Here is a 26295-nt window from a genome sequence, read left to right as displayed (position 1 = left end):
AAACATGTCTCAACTTTATTGCTTTGTATATCACTATATTGTATGATCATATACATGTTTACATTGTATGTATGATATTGAATAAAAAAAAAAAAAGTTTGCAAAATGTGTTTTCTTAATCAAGTGTCACTATGTTGTTTGCATATTGATCATAAAGTTTATATCGATTGTGTTGTAAACTGCACTCTAAGTGTAAAATCAAACTTTGTTAAAAAGGTCCATTTTTAATGACACTAGCAAATGTACTAGGTTTTATCTTTTTGAACACTGTAACCATAGTAGCTGTAAATCTGACTCTTTTCTTGTGTTACTATGTTGTTTACATATTTATCATAAAGATTATATCGATTGTGTTGTAAAATGCACTAAAAGTGTAAAATCAAACTTTGTTCAAAAGGTCCATTTTTAATGACAATAGCAAATGTACTAGGTTTTATCTCTTTGAACACTGTAGCCATAGTTGTAAATCTGATCCTTTTCTTGTTTAAGAATTTACTCATAATATTATTTTGCTATACATAAATAATTATTTAAGTTAAGTAAAAAAGGTAAAAAGGTTGAAGGAAGTATGATCCTAAATCAGCTTTAGTAATGATTGTATTAATATAGCGAAAACAAATTACATATGGTAATTTATGTATATGAACGAACATGCCTTTGCAAATTGTGTGTATATGTATATATTATGAATGAATAAAAGCATTTAAACAGGAAAAAAAAAAAATCTTATTTAGGAAAAAAAAAAAAAAAAAGATTTTAAGAAGATGTTTATTAGCATAAAATGGAGACAAAGTTCAAAAGCGAAATCTCATCAGGCTTTTTTGAGTTATGGTCATCTCCCTGTCTTGTTGTCAGTCCAAAATTCCAGTCCAAGCCATAATTTTGTCACATACTGATGAATTTTTCCCACAAAGGTTTATCATCATAAGATGACATTTAACAGCCATCTACCTACCTCAAAGGTCCAGGTAACACCTAGACGTCAGTGAGCAAGATTGGCTTTATTTTAAACTTGGAGGTCAAATTTTGTTATAAATAAAAAAAGCTTAAAAACTCTTACCTTAATGTTGCAATATATTGATGGATTTTGAATTGACTGTAATAATTAAATAAGAGGACATATATTACAACTCTTTCTTCCTCAAAGTTCAAGGTTACTCATATGTACACCAGCTCAGTACTGGTAAATGTTGAATAGCTAATTTTTTTAGTATTTTATATATCGGGGCAATTTTTTTTTCGCCTCAAGTAATAATTTAAGAAATATGCATGCTTTTTTTTACAGCTTATTTCTTTGTGTGTTCTTAACCTGTTTCAAAAGATAGTTGTAAAAGTCATTACTCTAAGTAATAAGTGACTTGATTGTTAGCAGAATTTTTCAGATTTACATAGAGGCATTCAGATATGTGTATCATAAAGGTACAACTCTGACATCTATTATATTTCAGGGTCGCAGGAATATTTTAATGCTGTTGCTAGCGATGTCCGTCACTATCACTGGATCAATTCTCTGTGGTCTCTCCAAGAAAGCACCTTCCTGCTAACCATACTTGAGCCAGTTAGTTTGGAATATGAAAGGCAGAATTCATGAAATTAACTTAAAGCCTGGGATGTGAACCTTTTAGTTTCTTTATCAAAAGTTTCTACAAGTTGTTTTCTACAAATTGCATAACTTATGGTTTTACATCTATACAAACACAATGATCAAACCTAACACAAGACCTAAAGCCTTGCACTGGTAAATTTTAAACGAGATTTTTCTTACTTTGATAAAATATACCGGTAATAACGGAGGACGTTTACCCTTGTCTTGGTTTTTAAAAATAATATTAGTAATTCAGTAATTGCTTGATTGATACTTATTTTAACTGCTGAAAACAAATTGTAATGTCCAACTTCATATGTGTGATACATAAATGTATGACTTATTAGAAGCAAGGGCCCATCTCTCAGGGCGACATTTCATGTCAGGAATTTGTTTACACTTGTGAAAAAGTTTGTGCACATGTTTGTATATTATTTAGGAAACTCTTAACTATTGATGAAACTATGTATAGTAAAGTAATTTCAGCCTTATTTCCCCCCCTTCACCCCCCCCCCCCCACCCCCCACCCACAAAAAAATGTATGTATATATTCTCGTGGACAGGCAGACATATTTTAGATCAAGATATTTTATTGTGAATCAATGCTCAATGGAGGGTCTTTATTCTAAAACTCATGATCTAGGCCTTTATCAAACCCAGTCTTAATATTATGAATGTATTGGTTGTTTGTGTGTTGTAGTTCAAACATTGTAACAATGCAAATTATACTTTGTAATGGTCAGTTCCATGTCATTTATAAGATTCCTACACTATGTCAGGTTGTTGTAACTTATAGGGATTACCATTTTAAATATGCACCTTGTTTTGAGTGCAAGGCATTAAATATTAAAATTATTATCACAAAGTCTCTTCACCATTTGTAAAAACAACTTTTTTATTTATTACGATAGGTTCTCTTTATATTTTTAAACTATTAACAAAAGTTATATCTTCACAAGAAAAATGATATGCTTTGTACATTTCACAATACAATTTATGCGCATTATCAAATATGCAATTGTGATATAAATAAAATACTCTTACATTTTATTTTTTTGTGGAAATATGTATGTTAATTGTATGTAATTACTTAAGTAAATAATTATGTGCCGAACAGTTCAACAACTGTGTTTACTTTTTAGGAAATTGGATTGAATATTATACATGTATTTGATATATAGAAAACTAGAGCACTATACATATATAGTTTTTATTTGGTTGCAAATTATTATATTTTTTTAACTGTTTGTATTTGTTTATGATCAAACATACCAATTATTAATCCTGTATGATTTGATATGCCCGGTGGATATTTTTATGATATTCATAGATATTGTATTCCATAAAAAAAAATGTTTAAGTAAACAAAAAACGGTTGTCAGATTGGTGTGTGAAATGCAATAATAAAAAGGACTTACACTGTTGTAGTATAATATATGCTTATGTAGTATGTTTTATTACCGAAATGCTGCCTGTTCGTGCATATTGTACTAATTACACTATAAAAGTGAAAACAAATGTCAGGACGAGCAAAACTATTGAACATTATCTTTGTACCTTTCTGTAGCAGGTACATCGGTTTAACACTCAATCCTCACTTTGGAAGCGGTAAACACAATCTGCAAACTCGGTATTGCAAATTCAAGTTTATTTATCAAAGTATTTTAGTCTGTAAATCTCTACATATTTCCACTGTAAGTTGCTTCACATTTTGAAAGCGTGAAACCATTGTATCTTTATATAAAAAATAGCAATCAGTCTTTGATTTGCATTTTACTATAAATATATAATTGTCACATTTTTAGTTTATTATCATTTAGTGCACAAACTTGTACATGTACTATTTGTATGCATGGATGAAAAGTTCTCTGAAGTAAAATTATATGGTACCTATAAATAGAGTGTTCAATTGAAAAGTTTCAGAATTCTTGTCCAAGATTGATACCAAAAATGAAAAAAAACAGTGTTAATAGTGATAAAGTCTATTGAAAACGCATTTAACAAGTATTAAAGGGGCCTTTTCACAGATTTTGGCATTTTTTAACTTAATCATTAAATGCTTTATATCGATAAATGTAAACATTGGATCGTAAAAGCTCCAGTAAAAAATCAAGAATAAAATTAAAAAAAGGAAAAGAACATAGCCCGGACTAGGTTTCGAACCAGTGACCCCTAGGGTCCTGCCACGGTCCTGAAGTAAAAACGCTTTAGCCTACTGAGCTATTCCGCCGAGTACACACGCTATACGTATTTTATACGTTATATAAGCAATCTTCGTAGTTTCACAAAATTTAACGACAAAAACAGAACTCTCCAAATTATTCAAACGTTTCGCTTTGCAACGCTTTATAATTTTTAGGTTTTAAAATCGTCAAAAGATGCATATAATGGCTCTATTAGACCATGGTAAATGTTCAGTATTACTGTTTCCTCACAAATATCATAACTTAAACGAAAATTTGCGAATCTGAAACAACTTTTTTTAATTTTGTCAATTTACCAAAGCGTGAAAAGATCCCTTTAAATGCAGCCAATAACAACAAAATTTTTCTTTGTTTAATACACGTTTAATATGCATTTAATTCACTTGAATATACAGACCAGATTCACTTTCAACAAAAAAGAGAGTATTTTTCCCTGCATTATTACAGTTAAGTTCATTACAAGTATATTTCCATTTTCGAATAATACCTTTTATTATAAAATAATACACTTCAGTGCATTGAAAGTATAGTCAATAGGTCAAGTGTATTAATACCTTTATTGTAAAAGATGCAGAAATAGTACAACATTGTACTGATGCAGCTAGGTTGAATGCACATTAAATACACTTTTCCCAGAAGGGTGACATTCACTCTATAGTTAATACAGCTGCAGTAACAGCTATTGGTTTGGCTATTATATATCACAAAACTTACGTAAGTGATCAAAGTAAGACATTTATCAAGATTTTAAATATCCATTGCTTAGGCTGTAGGAGAGCAATGTGCTGTTTCATATTGCATGTAAGCAATTTTTAATGTTCGCCTGGTCAGAGTCGGATCGTTCCCTCAGCCATCTGTGTATTTCAGAGTTTATTTACAGGTCCTACTGGCCTCTTCACGAGGTTATGGTAGCCCGACCTGCCCCTGTGACCTTTCAGGGGAGAAAGATTAATTTAGAGCCAAAGTAGGTCAAATTTACCCCGGCTTCCCGGGTATTCGCCAAAGAAATAATTTAGATCCAAATAGACCAGTGCACGGTGGCCAATGAGACCTTAATGTGCACTGGTAGTTAGACAATCTCAAAAGACAAATTCATGTCTGAACGCAGCACCGCTGCAGTACACAGCTCCGCCTTTATGGCCCACTTGTTGTCATCAGCCGTCGTCTTCATCCCCGAGACGGTTTCCCTAGTGCGTTGAGCGCACTAGGTACCGCCGCCCCGGGGTCCCTCTTTAAAGCCACCCCCTCGATGTTCTTGGGTTCCCCCCGCGCAAAGCACAGACCCAGGTCCGTCCCGTATGTCCCCCACACTGGTGGTCTTGCTGTCCCGCCGTCCCCGGCCCTCTTCAGACGGGACCTCTGGCAGGTCCGGGCCGGCGAACTCTCGACGATAAACAGCGGGTGACAAGTCCGCTGCATCTTGGAGAAGACAGCAATCCCAGCAGTGTGGAAGACTTCCGGCTCGAGGGTGACGGACTCTGCTGGATTAGCAGAGCCACCCACAGAAGTTCCCCTCTATAAGGAAATATGTACAGGTGAGAAAATCTTCTGCGGGCGACTCTCGCCTCGGTCGCGACGCGCACGCTCCAGCAGCTGACCGTCTAGGCTGAGCCGCGTATTATACTGACAATATGGAACCAATCGAAAACGCCGTAGCACAATTGAACCAATGAAATGTGCGGTTACGTCCAAATTATGGTATTGTTGTCAATATGGATTACAGATGTAAACAATGAAGCTTGCAGTCACAAATTCAGATAATACGACTTGTCACAATGTTGTCATTTCTATGATGCACGAGGGGATGATACTATGATCAATACTTAAAACAAACACGCGTTTCTTTACCACATTCATCCTGTTTAACAGTCGAAATAAATAATTCATCACATTCTTACCATCGTTAATCAAAATTATCCTCTATTCCTATAACTTCGTGCAGCCCTATAAGATCATGTACTTTTTTATGACGTAAACTTCTAAGCAACATTCGAGCGCACGTACCCGAAAACTGTTCACTTTTGTAACGCGAGAATTTCCACAGCCGATATGACAACAATCGTGAGAAAAAACAATAAATATGATATAAATTGTCTGTTTTTCTGACCTCGTTCCAAAGAAATAGCCTAAACAATGTTTAAAATCTGCACATTTCCTTCACCAGACGGCAATGTTTATCAATGTTTTGATCGTAAAATGTTGTAAGAGTAGTTTCCCTTGGAGGCCCGTCTAGAATTTGTATTTTGGACTCTGTACTTTGCATTACAATACGATTAAAGTATGCTGTATATGCGGAAAATTTTTCCCCCAAATGTTGACATGAGACCATACGTTAAGATCGTGTCCGGCCTATTGCGATAAAGGTTCTCACTGCGTCAATTTGGGATTTTGTCACAAAACAACTTTCATTAGAAGGGGTGACAGCCTTTTATGCCCCCATTGTGAATAGAATTTTATTTAGCTTTTTTCCATTAGTAAATACACTTTATCTAGACCTCTGAAAACAGTTATCACTGTCCATCTTTCGTTTTTATGAAGACCAGTTTTGTTTAAACCATTATTTTCATTACAGTTTATTCACGAAATTCATCTAAAACAACAAATATTTAATACAAATAAACACATATTCACAAAAACATATATCGGCTATTATAAACACATCCCAGGGCCTCGCTGTGACGTCATCAAAATCGATGCACGATCTTATAGGGTAATTCTGTGTGACGCAGACTACCATATACACGAATGTTTAAAGGTACGTAATTCCATTATTATTATCTGTCAACCAACATACTTCACTCGTTATTTGTTAAACAAAAGATACATCATAAAGTATATATCACGTTTATTTATTGTCTAATGATCTTTCATGAAAGATATGCCATTGAAATTTAAGGTGCACGAACTTATAGGTTTAGAGGCTACCATTTGCACTGTTGCAGTCTTCTTAAGTATTGTCCTCTGCCAAAGCCGGCGGAGGGATAAAGCATTGGCGTTTTCCGTCCGTCACTCTGTCCGTCTCAGAAACTATATAAGATATAAACATGAAACTGTATATGTGTATAGACTAGACATCAATGTGGAGAAATGCCATGCACAACTTGTAAGATTCAACGTTGAACATTGGTTGGATTTATATTTGATTTTGAAAGTTGAATCAACGTTGAAAATAACGTTGATTCAACATTGACTTAACGTCAATATTTGGTTGAATTTTCATTAATTTCCATTCAATGTAGCGAGGTTTTGCAATTGTTCTATTAGAATAACTGTTAGGACTGTATACAATTTAATCACTACATTGAGTTCATTAATAACACAACACTATATTAATATTTGAGATTGTATTTTATTTTTATTTTAACACTAGTTTCATAATATTCAAAATAAGCAGTTTTTACTTTTACATTAAATATTTAGTTATTTTCAATATTGCTGGTCAAAAAGCAACTATTGTCCACTAATTGCTGATCTTAATACAACTATAATCCACAATGAAAGATATTTCGATGTTACTAATTTAAAGCCTTAATTCTAACTAACTAAACTCTTTCCAGACACGTTATTAAGCTACAAATTTGTCCACTCTCGCCAAACAAACCCACACTTGTCAACATTCACAACATAAAAAGTTGATAAGCACAGCCGAAAATGTAATCTCTCTTGCAACTGAGCACATTTAATCTTAAACAAACAAACTCCCTCTCCCTCCCTCCCTCCCTCCCTCCCTCCCTCCCTCCCTCCCTCCCTCCCTCCCTCCCTCCCTCCCTCTCCCTCCCTCCCTCCCTCCCTCTCTCTATATATATATATCTCTGTTGAACACTATCAGATCCATCCACACCCAAGGTATTATTAATCGCAGTTCGCGACACTCCAGCCAAAAAAAGGATGAAAATCAATAAGCAATCAACACAACATAACACTCATACCATACCAAACCATAACATAACATTGCATAGCATAGCATAAATTGTCAAATTTGATCAGATGCATTTGCACAACATTTAAATGGTAATTAACATGCTATGTATATTCAATGTTGACAGACTGCTTAATATCACTATATACACAATTAAAGTGTTTGAAAATATGAATTTATTAATCTATCAGTTGAAAAAATAATTTCGACCTAAACCAAATTTCAACCAAATTTCAACGTTGATACAATGTCGAGTATCAACCAAGCAGAATGCAGACATTCATGTAGTTGTATATTGGTTGAAATAAGGTTTATCGACGTCACGACTAACATTCAACGTTGTTTCAACATTGTGTGTCTGCTGGGATAACCCCTACACTTTCTTAAATAAGATGAATTGCCCTTTGGTTATTTATTTGATGAACTTTTCAGGGCTATATCTCAGATAATATGCAAGACTTCAGCATAAAACTTCCTGGGCATATTGATATTGATGAGAAGTGACATGCTTAAGAACCATAACCATTCACTTTCATAACTAAGAGTTAATGCACTTTGTTGTTTTTGTATGATGTTTTTTTCAAGACTTTATGTCAGATATGCTACAAGATTTTATCTTAAAACTTCATGGATGTATATTTATCAATGAGGAGAATTTCAATTCATATAAACAATTACCCTGCAAATAATTACTTTTTATGATTATATGGTTTATCAAGGGATTTGCACCAATGCATAAACACAACTTTTTGGCAGGGGATATCAATTCAACAAATTCGCTAGTTCAATATAGGAATTTAATTCGATTAAACAAAAGAATAATAACAAGAAAAAAATTACAAGCATATCAATTACAAGGGCGAAATAGTACACAACTTCAGCTACAAGATTGTTTTGCATGGCATAAGAATGTTATCATTCAATTATGACACACTAAGCATGTGAAAACTTATGCAATTAGTTTTTCTGGCTGCCATAACTAGCAGTTAGGTAAATTTTGTTGTCTCTTAATTTGGGTAGTATAATGTAATATAGACTGTCAATGAATTTCATGCTAATTTTTCAACCACTTCATTGAGGAGGCAGTGAATATGCCCTTTTATGTCCGCCTTTTCTTTTGTCTGACCCACTTCTTTTTGTTGCGCATAACTCAACAAGAACTGGTTATAGAGATATGAAACCTTTGCAGAAAAACAACCAGCATGCAAACATTCACTTCTGTGTATTTGATTAAGATATTTTTGACATACCCTTTATATGCACCAAAAAATACATTTTTTACTTTTATTTTGCTTAACTAAATCGCTTGTTGCGTTAAACGTTAAGCAGCATGTAATGTTGCCCACTGCCATTTTAGAAGGACTTTGACAAAACTTGACTTATGGCCCCTTTAATTGAAAAAAAAACAAAAAAACTTGTTCACACTGTAATTTAAAGAAAAAAGTATGTAATTTGTTATAATTTAAATTCTCCCATAAGTTCTTTATTTGTTTCCCACATTTGCAGGAACAAATGCTTCAACACATTAATCCATATATAGAGTCTCAGTTTTCACATATTTTCAGGTTCAAATGCTTCAATACATTCTCTCAATAGATGCTCATTTCCATTTAAGTTGTCTGTGCTCTGCTATACCTTTACAAACTTGTGTTGTTGTTGTTTTTTTCAGACAAACACAAATTTTAGTTACATATGGACTAAGAATCATAAAAAATATTGTCCATTGAAATATACCTCAAAATTGGCAATCTAAGCCTTACAACTACCATGTTTACCGGTATGTGAAATTCAATAAAATTGAATGTTATTTCACATGGGAATGAAAACAAAGTTACGTATTGGCGACTAGAGCATAAAGCAGTTATCATGATTTTAAACTGTGATATTTTGAAAAAACTTAAACAAGTAAGGCATGATGACAATATTTGTCTTTTCAGTTGTTTTGTGATATCAGGCACAGAGTTTGAAGGTCAATTAAGTGCTCTAACTTCATACTAGTGCCAGCCAGATGGATCAATATGGATTTGTTAGCAGAGACAGTGGAAGTTCTGTGTATAAAGCGACTGCAGAGTATTTGCTCCAAGAGAGAGGTCATGACTGGAAAAGACTTCCACCAAACTCTTCGTCATTTCACCTTATGTTTGGAGAGAGAAACAAACTACCATTTGGAAGATTAGGTAACTGTTTTGTAATGAAAATTTATATTGGCATTGATGGAGTTTCTGTTCTTGTTTTGCAAAACTATTGGTTTATGATAAAATATACATTAAACATATTAAGTTAATTTAGTAGCATAGTTTCCCAATCTCATAATTATCATGACGGTTAAAGATGATAGCCTCAACTTTTGTGGTTCCATTCTAAGCTAAATAGTTATAACATGATCAATCTTTTAACTGACATAATGTCTCTAGATAAAACTACACAAAATGTTTAAGAGTGTAATTTTGTACAGGTCATAATATACATAATGGTAGTGTGAACTAAACAATCCAAAACTTCACTGTTTTTCCTCTTTCAAAAGGTCATGATCCTGGGCGAGTAAATCTAGTGAATTATTACAGAGGCTCCGATATACTGTGCAGGAAAACTGCGCTAGTCAAGTGAGTAAAATTCCATACTCTTAATTTGTAAGAAAATAAGGGATGACAAAATATTTAGAATATTTGATTGAATATTGGTCATTTTAATAAATGAATTGTGTTTTGAACATATGAAAATTAAGTCATTTGTAAAAAACACACAATAATTTCTTATTTTTAGAAAGTTTCACACTCAGTATTCAATATTTTGTCAGACTTGGATATTCGTTTTACCATTTAAAGAGTTGCCAGTAATGCACAAATATCATCTGCAGTAAAGTGTGTATTAGTTGGTAATTTTTAGCTCAGCTTTTTTCTGAGAAAATCCGATGTATTGTCATAGCCACCTTGTCGTCTGGCATCTGCCGTCCGCGTCGTGCTAAAACCGTAACATTGGCTCTAAAATCAAAGTGCTTCCACCTACAACTTTGAAACTTCATATGTAGCTGCACCTTGTTGAGTTCTACACGTCACACCCATTTTTGGATCACTAGTACAAAGGTCAAGGTCACTGTGACCTCTAATATAAAATGTTAACATAGGCTCTAAAATCAAAGTACCTCCACCTGCAAATTTGAAACTTCATATGTAGATGCACCTTGATGAGTTCTACATGCCACACCCATTTTTGGGTCACCAGGTCAAAGGTCAAGGTCACTATGACCTCTAATAAAAAACTTTAACATATTCCCTAATATCAAAGTGCTTCCACCTACAATTTTGAAACTTCATATGTAGATGCACCTTGATCAGTTCTACACGTCACACCCATTTTTATGTCCCCCCCCACTATAGTGGGGGACATATTGTTTTTGCCCTGTCTGTTGGTTTGTTTGTGTGTTTGCGTCAAACTTTAACATTTGCCATAACTTTTGCAATATTGAAGATAGCAACTTGATATTTGGCATTCATGTGTATCTCATGGAGCTGCACATTTTGAGTGGTGAAAGGTCAAGGTCATCCTTCAAGGTCAAAGGTCAAATATATAGCTTCAAAGCGGCGCAGAAGGGGACATTGTGTTTCTGACAAACACATTTCTTGTTGTGTCACTAGGTCAAAGGTCAAGGCCACTTACCTTTCTTCCTTTTCTTCTGACAAGCTTTCATTTATTCAAAACTGCACCCACAGCGGAGTGTTGGCACCCGCTATGCGGTGCTCTTGTTTTACTTTTTAATTACAAGTTCAATGAAAATTCAATGGATCATGTAATTGTTTAATTTTGTTTATTATCAATTGATTTTAAAGCAAAATTGGTTAATTTTACTGCAGACATTAATAAGAAATACAGACTGTCTCTTAGTGCAAAATGTTAAAAAAGTAGATAATGACTATCTTGAGAATAGTTGAATATTCAATTGAATGAAGAAACAAACATTTCAATACTGATTTAAGTACTTGAAATCGTTTCTCAAGAAAAATGATAAAATAAAATTCTGTTTATCTGCAATTAAGAGTGTTTGCAGCTTACTTGTTGGCATTACCTGAATGAGAAGTACATGTATTCAACATTTTGGTCAGGGTTTAGAAAACAATATTTTATTATAAAACATGGATTGCTAGCAAAATATCAGAGATCAGCAGCAGAAGTATTATTTCATTAGTTTAACGCATTAGCTTAATAGTTTGTTCTTACTTTCACCATGGACCTAGTAAGATATGAGTACATGTAGCTGTTTCTTTTATTGGTAGAGTCTTCAAGGAGTATTGCAGTATAGTCAAGTACAGTTACCCCAAGTGGCTGCCCCGGTCATTCCGAATATTTCCAAAGAACATCATAAAAACAAATCTGCGCAATTCAAACCAGTCGCTAGTGAAAGAGAAACCAGATGATCGTGCAGAGTTGATTGCGGCAAATGCAAGTCTAGTCACAGAGGAAGGCTCCAGCGTTGCATGGATTGCAAAAATTACCTCGGGGGCTAAAGGTTATGCGATTAATGCACTAAATTTATTTTTTATCTGGATTGAAAAAAATGTAGGCATTTATCATTTTGATATGACTTTTATTTTAACTCCTTCATGTAATCTAGTTATTCTTTTGTGATGACAAAACATAGTGCTCAGAACAGGGCTATAAAACAGATCAACTCTGAGATGTTTTTTAAAGAATAACTTAAAACGATCTGGTTAAGTCATGCTTTCAGCTGTAGGTACACTATAAACACGAACAACTAGGCTTTTGGCTGAACCTTTTGAAATAAATGTAGACTAATTGGGCCTTGAACAAGCAACTTTATTTCTAGTATGGAACCTTCTAAACTTGTAAATGATTATATTCTAAAATTCAAATAATACTATAAATTCTAAATAACGCTAATTCGATTGTCCAAATGATAAGATTATATTGCAGGTGATGGAATCAAGATATCAGACAATGTAGAGGAGCTCCTGCAATATGTAGATAGTCACGATAGAGCCTTTGTCATCCAGCGTTATATCAGGCATCCACTGTTACTTGGGGGTACCAGGAAATTTGATATAAGGTGATATTATTTTTGATGGGATTTATTATCCCCCCCTTTGAAGAAGAGGGGGTATAGTGTTTTGCACATGTCGGTCGGTCAGTCCGTCGGTCCGTCCACCAGATGGTTTCTGGATGATAACTCAAGAACGCTTAGGCCTAGGATCATGAAACTTCATAGGTACATTGATCATGACTGGCAGATGACCCCTATTGATTTTCAGGTCACTAGGTCAAAGGTCAAGGTCACAGTGACTCGAAAAGTAAAATGGTTTCCGGATGATAACTCAAGAATGCTTACGCCTAGGATCATAAAACTTCATAGGAACATTGATCATGACTGGCAGATGACCCCTATTGATTTTCAGGTCACTAGAACAAAGGTCAAGGTCACAGCTAGTGACTCGAAACAGTCAAATGGTTTCCGGATGATAACTCAAGAGTGCTTATGCCTAGGATCATGAAACTTCATAGGTACATTGATCATGACTGGCAGATGACCCCTATCGATTTTCAGGTCACTAGGTCAAAGGTCAAGGTCACAGTGACTCGAAATAGTAAAATGGTTTCCGGATGATAACTCAAGAATGCTTACGCCTAGGATCATTAAACTTCATAGGTACATTGATCATGACTGGCAGATGACCCCTATTAATTTTCAGGTCACTAGGTCAAAGGTCAAGGTCACAGTGAATCAAAACAGTAAAATGGTTTCCTGATGATAACTCAAGAATAATTAGGCCTAGGATCATGAAACTTCATAGGTAAATTGATCCCGACTGGCAGATGACCCCTATTGATTTTCAGGTCACTAGGTCAAAGGTCAAGGTCACAGTGACAAAAAACGTATTCACACAATGGCTGCCACTACAACTGACAGCCCATATTTCATTCATTGTATGTGTGTGTCCAAAAAATTTAACCTAGGTTAAAGTTTGATAACTTTTGCAATATTGAAGATAGCAACTTCATATTTGGCATGCATGTGTATCTCACTGAGCTGCACATTTTGAGTGGTGAAAAGTCAAGGTCAAGGTCATCCTTCAAGGTCAAAAGTCAAATATTATTGTATTTTTCTTTCCTAAAACTTTAACCCATTTATGCCTAGTGGACTGTCCCATCCAGCTAAATTGAATCAATTTATTATGACAGCAGAATCTGACCCCTATTGATTTTCAGGTCACTAGGTCAAAGGTCAAGGTCACATTGACAAAAAACGTATTCACACAATGGCTTCCACTACAACTGACAGCCCATATGGGGGGAATGCATGTTTTACAAACAGCCCTTGTTAATGTTACAATTTTGCAGAAAAAAACTATAATGCTTAGCCCACTTGACAACTGACGGAGCAGTAATTGAGAGGTTCTTCTGTAAACGGCGCTGTACAAATGTAAAAACTCTGTATAATTAAAGAAATGAGAGCCTTAAATAGTGTAAGGAATAATTTATTTGTATTATATATATAAATTAATTTGTTGATATACTCAATTATTCTGCTAAGCACTTCCTTTTCTCTGTCTCCAAAGAGTTACGACTAACATGTACTTTGTGGGCAAGCCATCAGACCTTTTGCAATCTATCTCTATTTAGAGTCAAACCATGACTGCAAGCTTTTTATGCATTTCACGCTGACAGATGTTGGGTTCTATTGGATGCCTGGTACAACGTTTACTTGTTCCGAGAAGGCGTGCTTCGCACATGCTCCGAGTCCTATGACCCTAATGACCTTTCCAAGGTCACCAGCCACCTGACCAATCACTGTCTGCAGAAGGAACAGTCCGCAAACTTTGGGCAGTACGAGGTCGGCAATGAGATGTTTTTTGATGAGTTCAATAGGTCAGCATCTTTTTGATGATAATTAAACAGTTACTGGTATATGTACATATAGGATCTTGCATGAGTGGTTGTTTTGTATTGAATTTATTAAACGAGTCATCTAAATGAAGATAAAAACGAGGCTTAACTTTAATTAGATGACGAGTTTAATAAATTCAATACAAAATGACTACAAATCTAAGATTCTATTTATAACATGACCAACACATTTTCTTTTTATTTTATGCTCTTTTCACCGTTTATTCAGATTGTAAAACTGAAGAAATTTTCTGGAATAATGACGTAATTTTGTCACAAAAATGACGTCATTTCACAGTTATATGACTAGTGTAATAACACCCGTGTAATAAACATAATTGAGCATTACGTTATTTCACTCCTGGAGCGTAGGTCATGTTATAAATTTATTTTATATTGTTATTGAGTATGGTTGACATCATGTTTTATAAGCTAATTAAGCAATTCTATCTTTAAAGTATGTTGATTTTGTAAAATTTGTTAAATAAAATGTGTTTTGTAAGATTTTAACTTTATATAGATTTTAACTTTTTTATATAAAATAACTTTAAAAAAAAGAATTTTCATTGGAAAAATACAGGTGCATGATCATTTAAAGTGATATTATGGGCATTTTTAGCTCATCATGTTTTTTGAAAAAAAATTATGAGCTATTGTCATCACCTTGGCGTCGGTGTTGGTGTCGGCGTCCCGTTAAGTTTTGCGTTTAGGTCCACTTTTCTCAGAAAGTATCAATGCTATTGCATTCAAACTTGGTACACTTACTTACTATCATGAGGGGACTGGGCAGGCAAAGTTAGATAACTCTGGCATGCATTTTGACAGAATTATGTGCCCTTTTTATACTTAGAAAATTGAAAATTTTGGTTAAGTTTTGTGTTTAGGTCCATTTTATTCCTTAAGTATCAAAGCTATTGCTTTCATACTTGCACCACTTACTAACTATCATAAGGGGACTGTGCAACGAAAGTTATGTAACTCTGACTGGCATTTGGACGGAATTATGGGCCCTTTATACTTAGAAAATTGAAAATTTGGTTAAGTTTTGTGTTTTGGTCCACTTTACCCCTAAAGTATCATAGATATTGCTTTCATACTTGGAACACTCGCAAACTATCATAAGGGTACAGTAAAAGGACAAGTTGCATAAATCTGGTTGTCATTTTTACGGAATTATGGCCCTTTTTTGACTTAATAACTTTGAATATATGGTTACATTTTGTGTTTTGATCCACTTTACTTCTAAAGTATCAAGGCTTTTGCTTTCAAACTTCAAATACTTTCTTGCTATCATGAGGTTACTGTACCTGGCAAGTTGAATTTTACCTTGACCTTTGAATGACCTTGACTCTGAAGGTAAAAAACTTCTTTATTTATGATTAGATTTGATTGATACTTTAACAAAACTACTCTTACCTGACATACCACAATAGACTCCACCCAAACCATCCCCCGTGCCCTCCCCCCCGAATCTCCCCCCCTAATTTTTTTTTTTTTTTTTTTTTAAGATCATCTCACAAATGACCACCACACCCTCACACTATACCCACCCCCCCCCCCCCCCCAACCCCATCCCCCCCCCCTAAATTTTTTTTTTTGAAACGCTTAAAAAACACAAATATTTATTTTTATTATTTTATTTTTGAAATACCGTCCAACCATCGCACCCAAGAACCCCTCCCCCCCCCCAAAGATAATGTAATAAATGTCCACACCCCCACACTATACACCCCTCTTCACTCCACCCCTCCCTCCTTTGTTATTTAAATTGAGAGTCCCTTCACCTTTTAAAAGAAAATAGATGAGTGGTCTGCACCCGCAAGGCGGTGCTCTTGTTCACTGTTGGATTGAGCTGAAAAGAATTAACAGGACAAAAGAGTTCGTTAAAATGTGGTTACTAACCAATTATCTGCAACTCATCTTGCTACCAGTTGTTTGTAAAAATATATTTTATATTCGAGATTTTACATGACTCACCCAGTCCTCTAAGCCGAAATGATCTGTAAAACAAAATTGTGTCTTTGTGTCATATGAACGAATCTGCACTAAAACTAAATTTAGGTTCACATCGTACATTCATGATCAGTTGTCAAACGAAAGTACAGTTGATATTCAAATGCATTATTTTTCTCTTTGCAGGATATTGTTTTAGTATGTTGATGCTGCATTAACAAATATAAGTGTATATGAAGTGAAAACACTAAAAATAAACAACGGTTGCGATAGACACCTATAAATTGTTAGATGCCCATAATATCACTTTAACTTGATACAAGTAAACAAAGATCAATATGCATTCAATTGGCAATATCCTCCTTTGTGTTTCATAAAGTCCAGGAAAAAAAATTAAATTCAAACTTTCCAGATATTTGATGGACAGACATGGAACTTCAATTGAATCTTGTGTCTTGCCTCAAATTAAAGACATCATGAAGAAATGCTTTCATATTGTGAAAGAAGTAAGTATTTCTTTGGAAAAAATCATTACATCATAAGACTGAAGATGCATTAAGGGGTGTTGCGGCAGTTTATTTAACCGAGGATATATTTATAGCAACACCGATGATGCTATTATCACAACTCAATATTTTTGTTATCAGTATCATCAGAAATGACCGAGTTGGTTCATAATACAATTGTCAGTGGTTCGATTCCAGACGGGGTTAACTTTTTTTAATACTTTTTTTTCTTTCTTTAATTTCATACTTGTTTTATACTGGAGCTCTTTAGTCCTGTTGTTTACATTTATCAATTTAAAGCATTTAAACACAAACTTCAAAACATGCCGAAATCTGTGAACATGTAAGTTATTAATGATTAAGGTCGAGTTTGATACGGTATGGTATTATGTTTGTGATTAAATATTGTTTTTAGCTCACCTGAGCGATAGCTCGAGGTGAGCTATTGTGATCACTCAGCGTCCGGCGTCCGTCCGTCCGTCCGTATACAAATTTGTAAACATCTTCTTCTACTAAACCATTGAGCCAATTTCAACTAAATTTCATGTGGAGCATCCCTAGGTCATGGGACAAAAGAATTGTTAAAAAAAATTTGATCACATAACCAAGATGGCCGCCATGACCATATATGGTAAAAACCTTAAAAAATCTTCTTGTCAGAAACCGCTCATCAGATTTTCAAAAAATTTCACAGGGATGACCTTTGAGGGCTCCCCTGAAAAAGTTGTTCAAAGAAATTTGATTCGTCAAAAAACATGGCGGCAGGAGCTCGTTGAACTTTGCATGTTTATTCGTTTTTGCCTATTTTGTGAAAACTTTCAAAAATCTTCCACATTTTTTGTCCGATCCTTTCCAAATTTGCACAGTGTCTTTATATCAATAAGGACACAAACCCTACAAAAAATGAGCATTATTGGTCCATGAAGTACAGAATTACCTCCCCTTGAATTGAGAAAATGGTGTTTATGCAATAAAGTCCAAATTTTTCATCCAATTCTTTCCAAACTTGTAAGGATTTAGCATGGTTCAAACAAGGGAAACAACTACGGATTATGCATGTTCTTTTTATTACAGATTTGCCTCCCTTTAATTCATTCAAAATCTCATTTTACAGCAGAGATTCCAAATCTGACCTGTAAATGAGCCCCATATTTACTGCTGGTGCTATGTTACCTTTTCCCATTTGATCATTCTTAAGTATTGGTCTTGTAATGCTGCTACTGCTACTGCTACTGCTACTGCTACTACTACTACTACTACTACTACTACTACTACAACTACTACTACTACTACTACTACTACTACTACTACTACTTCTACTACTACTACTACTACTTCTACTACTACTACCACTACTACTACTACTACTACTACTACTACTTCTACTACTACTACTACTACTACTACTACTACTACTACTACTACTACTACTACTACTACTACTACTAGTACTACTACTACTAGTACTACTACCACCACCACCACCACCACCACCACCATGTCTACTATTAATACTTTTACTACTACTGCCACTACTACTACTACTTTTACCACTACTGCTACTACTACTACTACTACTACCACTACTACTACTACTACTACTACTACTACTACTTCTACTACTACTTCTACTACTACTACTACTACTACTTCTACTACTACTACTACTACTACTACTACTACTACAACTACTATTACTACTACTACTACTACAACTACTACTACTACTACTACTACTACTACTACTACTACTACTACTACTACTACTACTACTACTACTACACCACCACCACCACCACCATTCACAGTGACAAAAAACGTATTCACACAATGGCTGCTACTACAACTTATAGCCCATATAGGGGGGCATGCATGTTTTACAAACAGCCCTTGTTTCTATGGGATTTTAACCACAACTGTTCATGTTTATCTCCGACACATATTTTTAGGTCACCAGTCATGAAGTGACACAGTGAGCTTATGTGATCGTGTGATGTCCGGCGTCCGTTGTGCGTGCCTGCGTGTGTCCGTGCGTCCGTCCGTCAACAATTTGTTTGTGTAGACAGTAGAGGTCACAGTTTGCATCCAATCTTTATGAAATTTGGTCAGAATGTTTATCTTGATGAAATCTGGGTTGGGATTTTATTTGGGTCATCTGGGGTCAAAAACTAGGTCACTAGGTCAAATAATAGAAAAACCTTGTGTAGACATTAGAGATCACAGTTTTCATCCAACCTTTATGAAATTGGGTCAGAATTCTTGATGAAATCTGGGTGGGATTGTATTTGGGTCATCTGGGGTAAAAATCTAGGTCAAATAAATAGAAAAACCTTGTGTTGACAATAGAGGTCACAGTTTTCATCCAATATTTATGAACTGTGGTCAGAATGTTTATCTTGATGAAATCTGGATTGGGATTGTATTTGGGTCATCTAGAGTCAGGAACTAGGTCACTAGGTCAAATCATAGAAAAACATTGTGTAGACAATAGAGGTCATAGTTTTCATCTGATCTTAATGAGTCAGGTGAGCGATTCAGGGCCATCATGGCCCTCTTGTTTATTAATGTCTTTTGGTAAGCTGTTGTGATCCCAATTAAGATTGTAAACAATTTCTAATGTTTATGCATATTTCTGACAATATATGTACCGGTACTTGGGTTTTGTCTTATTGCTGTTTTTTTTAATGAAATTTGACGTCTAGACGGTAGGGTAGTTGCAATAATTCAACTCTCAGCTTAGGCCCCACCATAGCAAAAATTATCAAAGGTTCAGAGAGTCCGTTTATATGGACTAGAAGGTAGGGATAATTAAATAAAAAAATCTCTGTTAAAAGTGCGGTGACCCCTTTTTTTATTTGTGTTTTATGATGAAAATACGTAGATGAACATATTTGAGCAGTTTCGCAGAATTCTATTCGGCAGAATTTTTTAAAATTCCATTTATGTGGTTGAAATATTTAAAAAATGATGTTTTTTTGGGTGACATAAAAATTTTAAAAAAGTAATTTCTTAAAATTTAACTTGTGTACTCCATTTTATTGGTAGTGTGTGGTTCAATTAAATGGTATATGATGTATCTTAGCTTAAATAATATCTACATGTTGCCAATTTCAAAGGTTATTAATTTTTTTTACGCAATTAGAGATTTTTCAGTTTTATTAAAAAAGGACATGTTATATAATGGTGAATAAAATCAAAACAAGGCCAGTGACCCTATGTTTTTATGTCATTTTTCATATATTATTTGTATGTATATCTTAAATATAATTTTTTGACAAAATCTATTTGATGGAAAAAAATCAGCAAAACTGCAGCAACACCCCTTAAGAGGTATTGCGCCATATTTATTTTTAAGCATATTTCAACCATGTCACCTGAAATATGTTATTTTGAAGATACATGTGTTTAGATGTTTAAATACATGTTTTCAAGTACATTGCAGGGAACTTTTGTTTCTAATAATTTTACATTATGTAGGACACACTATTTCAGATTTTTAGAAATGTCTGCATTTAAGTGGTAAACGTTATTGTTATTTAAGTTTGATTGTTTTGTTTTGGTTTCCTTGTTTTTAACATGTTATAATACTGTCAAAGCTATGCTTTTCAATCAAAACATGAATTAATTAAAGAACTGTTGCACTAAAGTCGGTTTTATTGTGGCATTTGCAAAATATGACTTATAGTTAGTATTAAAATAAAAAACAAAACATAAAAAAAAATAGTATGATGACCTAGATTTGTCAATCTTGTTTAAATATGAGAACTTCAGCAGTGGTACCTTTAAGAAGTTTATGGAAATAAAAGTAAATCTCAGATATTTGGATGAAATAGTAAGGTTTTATTGGTTGTATAAAAATTATAAAATACATGATTTCTTAATATTTATGTAGTTTAATTCATTTTAATTTTTATGTATTTTTTAAATAAGTCAATTAAAGCATACATACTTAAGAAGTTTTGCCATTTTCAACTTTTATATTAAAGTTTTTATGTTAAGTTTTGACAGAAAAAAAAGGTAGCAGTTTTAATGCGAAAGTGCATGGCGATGAATGGCACATAAAATGTGACCCTGTGTATGTTATCACATTTTTCACATAGTATTTGTTTTTTTGTGTTTTTTTTTAATTGTTATTATTGGAAAAACAATCACCAGAAATGCTGCAACACCTTTTAAGTTAATACTCAATAAAAATGACTGAGCAAGAAATACTGTTATGTTTACTTAACTTTTTCAGTGCGGGAACCGAATTTTGAAGGCCTGTGCAAACAGTTTGGATCCAGATGAGACGCAACAGAACGTGGCGTCTCATCAGGATCCAAACTGTTTGCTATTCTGATAGTATTCTTTGAAAAAAATCGAAGAAAATGCTAATTTTAGAAATTTAGCAGACAACATTTTAGCAGACGACAAATTTCCCAGCATGCAAAGGGTTAATATATTTGACCAATATCAGTACATGCAGTTACTACTCTGTTTGTGAATTTCAACATATAGGGAAGCAACACTTGTGATTGACATGTTTATTTTAAGCAACAAATTCAGTAAGTATTTAATCATTTACATGTATGAGCAAGATTGCTAGTATATTGTTTATCTCCCAGATTGCACATTCTGTTATAATTTTGATACAATATATACTTTAACCAGAACTGTTTCAGTGCTGAAAACAAAGCCCAGGTCTTAGGAGATGATAATATTATGTAAAATTTGGTAAAGATGAGGACAAGATCCAGATATAAAGTGTACCTTTTAAAGATGCATGATTAAAAGTTTACCTGCCACAAGATGATTTTTGTTTTACCCCTTCTATATAAGGAAACCGGAAATATAAAAAAACAACATTATTCATTTATTAATTGTCCTTTGTACACTTGCAGAAGATCAACACACATGGACTGGGGTATGTGTGTTTCCAGCTGTTTGGTTTTGACTTCCTTCTTGATGAGAACATGAAGATGTGGTTGGTGGAGATCAACGGGGCACCTGCGAGCGCACAGTAAACAAACAATCTTAGCCTTTATGTCTCAATCTCTAGCAAACAAATGACCACATTCTCGTGGGAAAAACACGAATGTATCTTTTTTGTGTCCTGTATTGGATTCCTCTAATCCTTGCTCATTTTAGGGACTGTTTCACAGCTTTGCAAAATGACAGTTAACAAAAGTCATAGATTAAAAAAATGAATGCTAACATGAAATAATTAAATTTAAACACATAAAATGACTCCTGACGAAGAAGAATATTTGAACGGTGGGGAAGGGAAATATTTTGAATCCATCTTTTTTTGTAGCTTTTAAAATGAAGAATATTCAAGACATTTTTTATATTTCAGTAAATGACATTTATAACATTTTTCAACTGTACAAAAATATGAGAAAAGTCGGGTTTAGTGCCTTTTTAATGCTTATTTACTTACTTTCACCCTCATTAACTCTGCCTTTGACTCTCATTCATTTATTGCATCTTAAAACTTATAATTAATTATCTTGCAAAAGCCTGCATACATGATCTGTTTCATATCATTTGTGCTCTTCTGTCACAATCATGCTAGGTATCCTCACGTTTTAACCCTTTGAGTGCTGGAACCAGATTTTGAAGACCTTTGCAAACAGTTTGGATCCAGATGAGACGCCACAGAACGCTTTTTCGCATTTGATAATGATTAAATCTCACCCTTGCTCACTTACCATATTCGATTACACTGACCCTTATGCACTTTCTCTCACATTTATTGATTAAATGTTCACCCTCATGCATTCTCTGTCTCTCACCCATCACCATTCCCAATCTCATCCTTGCTGATTCTCGTCCTCTCCCACTTATCATCTACTACATCTCATCCTCAAAGCGGCCTATTTAGTTTTGAAAATTGCATTTTATTTTTTTATAAATACATTTTGTATTTATTTGTCATTCTAGGGCCCTCCTCCCACACTTAGTTCGCAGCATAGTGCTCACAGCCATCGACCCTGTGTTTCCACCATCGCAGCCACGAGACGGAGACTCCTGGTTTACAAAGATTGCATAGCTGCTTATAGTGCTCCACTGAAATACTGTTGAATCCTTACATAGCTGCTTATAGTGCTGCACTGAAATACTGTTGAATCCTTGCATAGCTGCTTATAGTGCTTCACTGAAATACTGTTGAATCCTTGCATAGCTGCTTATAGTGCTGCACTGAAATACTGTTGAATCCTTGCATAGCTGCTTATAGTGCTGCACTGAAATACTGTTGAATCCTTGCATAGCTGCTTATAGTGCTGCACTGAAATACTGTTGAATCCTTGCATAGCTGCTTATAGTGCTGCACTGAAATACTGTTGAATCCTTGCATAGCTGCTTATAGTGCTGCACTGAAATACTGTTGAATCCTTGCATAGCTGCTTATAGTGCTGCACTGAAATACTGTTGAATCCTTGCATAGCTGCTTATAGTGCTGCACTGAAATACTGTTGAATCCTTGCATAGCTGCTTATAGTGCTGCACTGAATACTGTTGAATCCTTGCATAGCTGCTTATAGTGCTGCACTGAAATACTGTTGAATCCTTGCATAGCTGCTTATAGTGCTGCACTGAATACTGTTGAATCCTTGCATAGCTGCTTATAGTGCTGCACTGAAATACTGTTGAATCCTTGCATAGCTGCTTATAGTGCTGCACTGAAATACTGTTGAATCCTTGCATAGCTGCTTATAGTGCTGCACTGAAATACTGTTGAATCCTTGCATAGCTGCTTATAGTGCTGCACTGAAATACTGTTGAATCCTTGCATAGCTGCTTATAGTGCTGCACTGAAATACTGTTGAATCCTTGCATAGCTGCTTATAGTGCTGCACTGAAATACTGTTGAATCCTTGCATAGCTGCTTATAGTGCTGCACTGAAATACTGTTGAATCCTTGCATAGCTGCTTATAGTGCTGCACTGAAATACTGTTGAATCCTTGCATAGCTGCTTATAGTGCTGCACTGAAATACTGTTGAATCCTTGCATAGCTGCTTATAGTGCTGCACTGAAATACTGTTGAATCCTTGCATAGCTGCTTATAGTGCTGCACTGAAATACTGTTGAATCCTTGCATAGCTGCTTATAGTGCTGCACTGAAATACTGTTGAATCCTTGCATAGCTGCTTATAGTGCTGCACTGAAATACTGTTGAATCCTTGCATAGCTGCTTATAGTGCTGCACTGAAATACTGTTGAATCCTTGCATAGCTGCTTATAGTGCTGCACTGAAATACTGTTGAATCCTTGCATAGCTGCTTATAGTGCTGCACTGAAATACTGTTGAATCCTTGCATAGCTGCTTATAGTGCTGCACTGAAATACTGTTGAATCCTTGCATAGCTGCTTATAGTGCTGCACTGAAATACTGTTGAATCCTTGCATAGCTGCTTATAGTGCTGCACTGAAATACTGTTGAATCCTTGCATAGCTGCTTATAGTGCTGCACTGAAATACTGTTGAATCCTTGCATAGCTGCTTATAGTGCTGCACTGAAATACTGTTGAATCCTTACATAGCTGCTTATAGTGCTGCACTGAAATACTGTTGAATCCTTACATAGCTGCTTATAGTGCTGCACTGAAATACTGTTGAATCCTTACATAGCTGCTTATAGTGCTGCACTGAAATACTGTTGAATCCTTACCCACTCAGGAGCAAAGTGAAAATGGCTATGTGCAAATAGCTTAAAACCAGAACAGCCTGTGAGTAACTCGCATTCTGTTCAGGTTTTATGCTGTTTGCTGCTTATCAGTATCGAAGGGCTGGAAATGAAGCCTTTAAAATTTGAATTAAGTAACAAAGGTCTTTAATAAAATGTAAACTTCTGAGGGACTTCACATGTGTGAAAATTCGTATCTAAGTGGTAAAGGGTTAAATAGCGCAACCTTTAAACATTGATAACAGCTGTGCCTAGAATATAGGAGGTATCTCTGTATTAGGAAATTTCAATCATGACAATCATTCTATCTTCAGAGTCTGAGTCATATAGTATATTTGTTTGAGTTAGTCATAATGACCACCATGCACTGTCAAAGAGTTTTGTCTATATAACTGAAAATCAAGTATAAATTAAAGAAAATTACGTGAAAGTCAACTTGACAATATTTGTTTTTCCATGTTGACAACAATGAGTTTTATTTTGTGCAAAACATTATCTAGTAAAACAAGCAAACAACTATATTGATAGTTTCAGTCTGTGCCAAAAATGTATAGTTCGAGTCAGAGGTTATAAAAATTGGAATCAAAAGATAAATGTTTGCCTTCGTCAAGGATGATACTACCAATACTGATTTGTCTTAAATTTGTTATCCTTGCAATACATGCGGACAAAATGTTTCACAGCAACAGCTAGGCATGACATTGAAAAATTCAGTGGTGCTTTAGAGAATTGCCTGTTCTACACTTGCCACTTAATGATATTTGATAAATATAATAATTTTAATAATTATTGTGTGAGAGAAACTACCTATACAGTTAGTCTACATAAACTCTTGAATACTTTTCTATTAGTAAAAAGCATGAAGACATAACATAAAAATGGTTTCATTTTAGTGCCAAGCATCTTGTCATGTGCTTTCTCAACTGTGGTCTTCTTCTTATAGATTGATAAGTTTATATCTATTCAAAATTATGAAGTTTGTATTTCGAGTTATATAGCAATCGTAATGGCCTTAAAAAATCGTAGGACTAAGGTCATAGTCCAAAAAGTTATAGCTTAAACAAAATGATGTATGCATACTTTGTCTAAATTGTGATATGTTTGCATTCAGTTTATATGTATACCATTTTTTAAAGAATAAGTGTATGTATGAATTGAAGAATGTTAATAAAAATTTATTAGGCCTACATTATTATATGTTTGCATTCAATTAGGGTTTTCACTATGCATACACGTGGCAGCTAAGTTATCTCATCTAACATGTGTACATTAGATCTGTGATAATTTGTATAGTGTTTTATATTTACTATATTTATGAATAATGATGATTTATATGATTTCTTATAATTGTTTTTTGTTACATTTAGTTTTGTTTGGAAATTGTCTGTTATCAGCTTTTGATTTTATGTTTGTTACATTAACAATGTATACTTTGTTATATTAACAAGTTTATAGTTAGTTCCATTAAGGTGAGGGGTCCTTTTGTGTTAAAGATTTATTTTTAACTTTTAATGATGAACTGATTTCACTTTTATCTAATTTGTGTTCTTTGTTGTGTATGTA

General features: G+C 34.4%; 2 protein-coding genes across 16 annotated transcripts in view; both read left to right on the top strand.

The window, feature by feature from the left end:
* LOC127874551 (transmembrane protein 144-like) overlaps nucleotides 1-3381 on the top strand; it is a 29889-nt gene extending 26508 nt beyond the window's left edge. For all 6 annotated transcript variants that reach the window (XM_052418930.1, XM_052418929.1, XM_052418928.1 and 3 more), the window contains one exon: nucleotides 1449-3381. In XM_052418930.1, the coding sequence (XP_052274890.1) occupies nucleotides 1449-1544 (96 nt within the window). In that variant the 3' untranslated portion in view covers nucleotides 1545-3381. The remainder of the gene's footprint in view (nucleotides 1-1448) is intronic.
* Nucleotides 3382-5496: 2115 nt separating this feature from the next.
* On the top strand, nucleotides 5497-23520 carry LOC127874548 (tubulin--tyrosine ligase-like). 10 transcript variants are annotated; one of them, XM_052418914.1, is made up of 10 exons: nucleotides 5530-5566; nucleotides 6362-6544; nucleotides 9646-9885; nucleotides 10233-10311; nucleotides 11980-12212; nucleotides 12638-12770; nucleotides 14387-14587; nucleotides 16971-17064; nucleotides 21945-22063; nucleotides 22987-23520. In XM_052418914.1, the coding sequence occupies exons 3-10, from the start codon at nucleotides 9717-9719 to the stop codon at nucleotides 23093-23095; spliced, it is 1137 nt and encodes a 378-aa protein (XP_052274874.1). In that variant the 5' UTR covers nucleotides 5530-5566; nucleotides 6362-6544; nucleotides 9646-9716; the 3' UTR covers nucleotides 23096-23520. The 10 variants fall into 10 exon arrangements, with proteins under 10 accessions (XP_052274877.1, XP_052274874.1, XP_052274876.1 ...); XM_052418917.1 differs by lacking the exons at nucleotides 5530-5566; nucleotides 6362-6544 and adding an exon at nucleotides 5497-5514; XM_052418916.1 differs by lacking the exon at nucleotides 6362-6544 and having other exon boundaries at nucleotides 5543-5566.
* Nucleotides 23521-26295: the final 2775 nt, after the last annotated feature.

Source organism: Dreissena polymorpha, chromosome 3 (genome assembly GCF_020536995.1).
Source record: "Dreissena polymorpha isolate Duluth1 chromosome 3, UMN_Dpol_1.0, whole genome shotgun sequence".
In the NCBI taxonomy this organism is placed as follows: Eukaryota; Metazoa; Mollusca; class Bivalvia; order Myida; family Dreissenidae; genus Dreissena; species Dreissena polymorpha.
The sequence above is the reverse complement of the archived record's forward strand: the minus strand, read 5'-3'. Positions and strand labels throughout refer to the sequence as shown.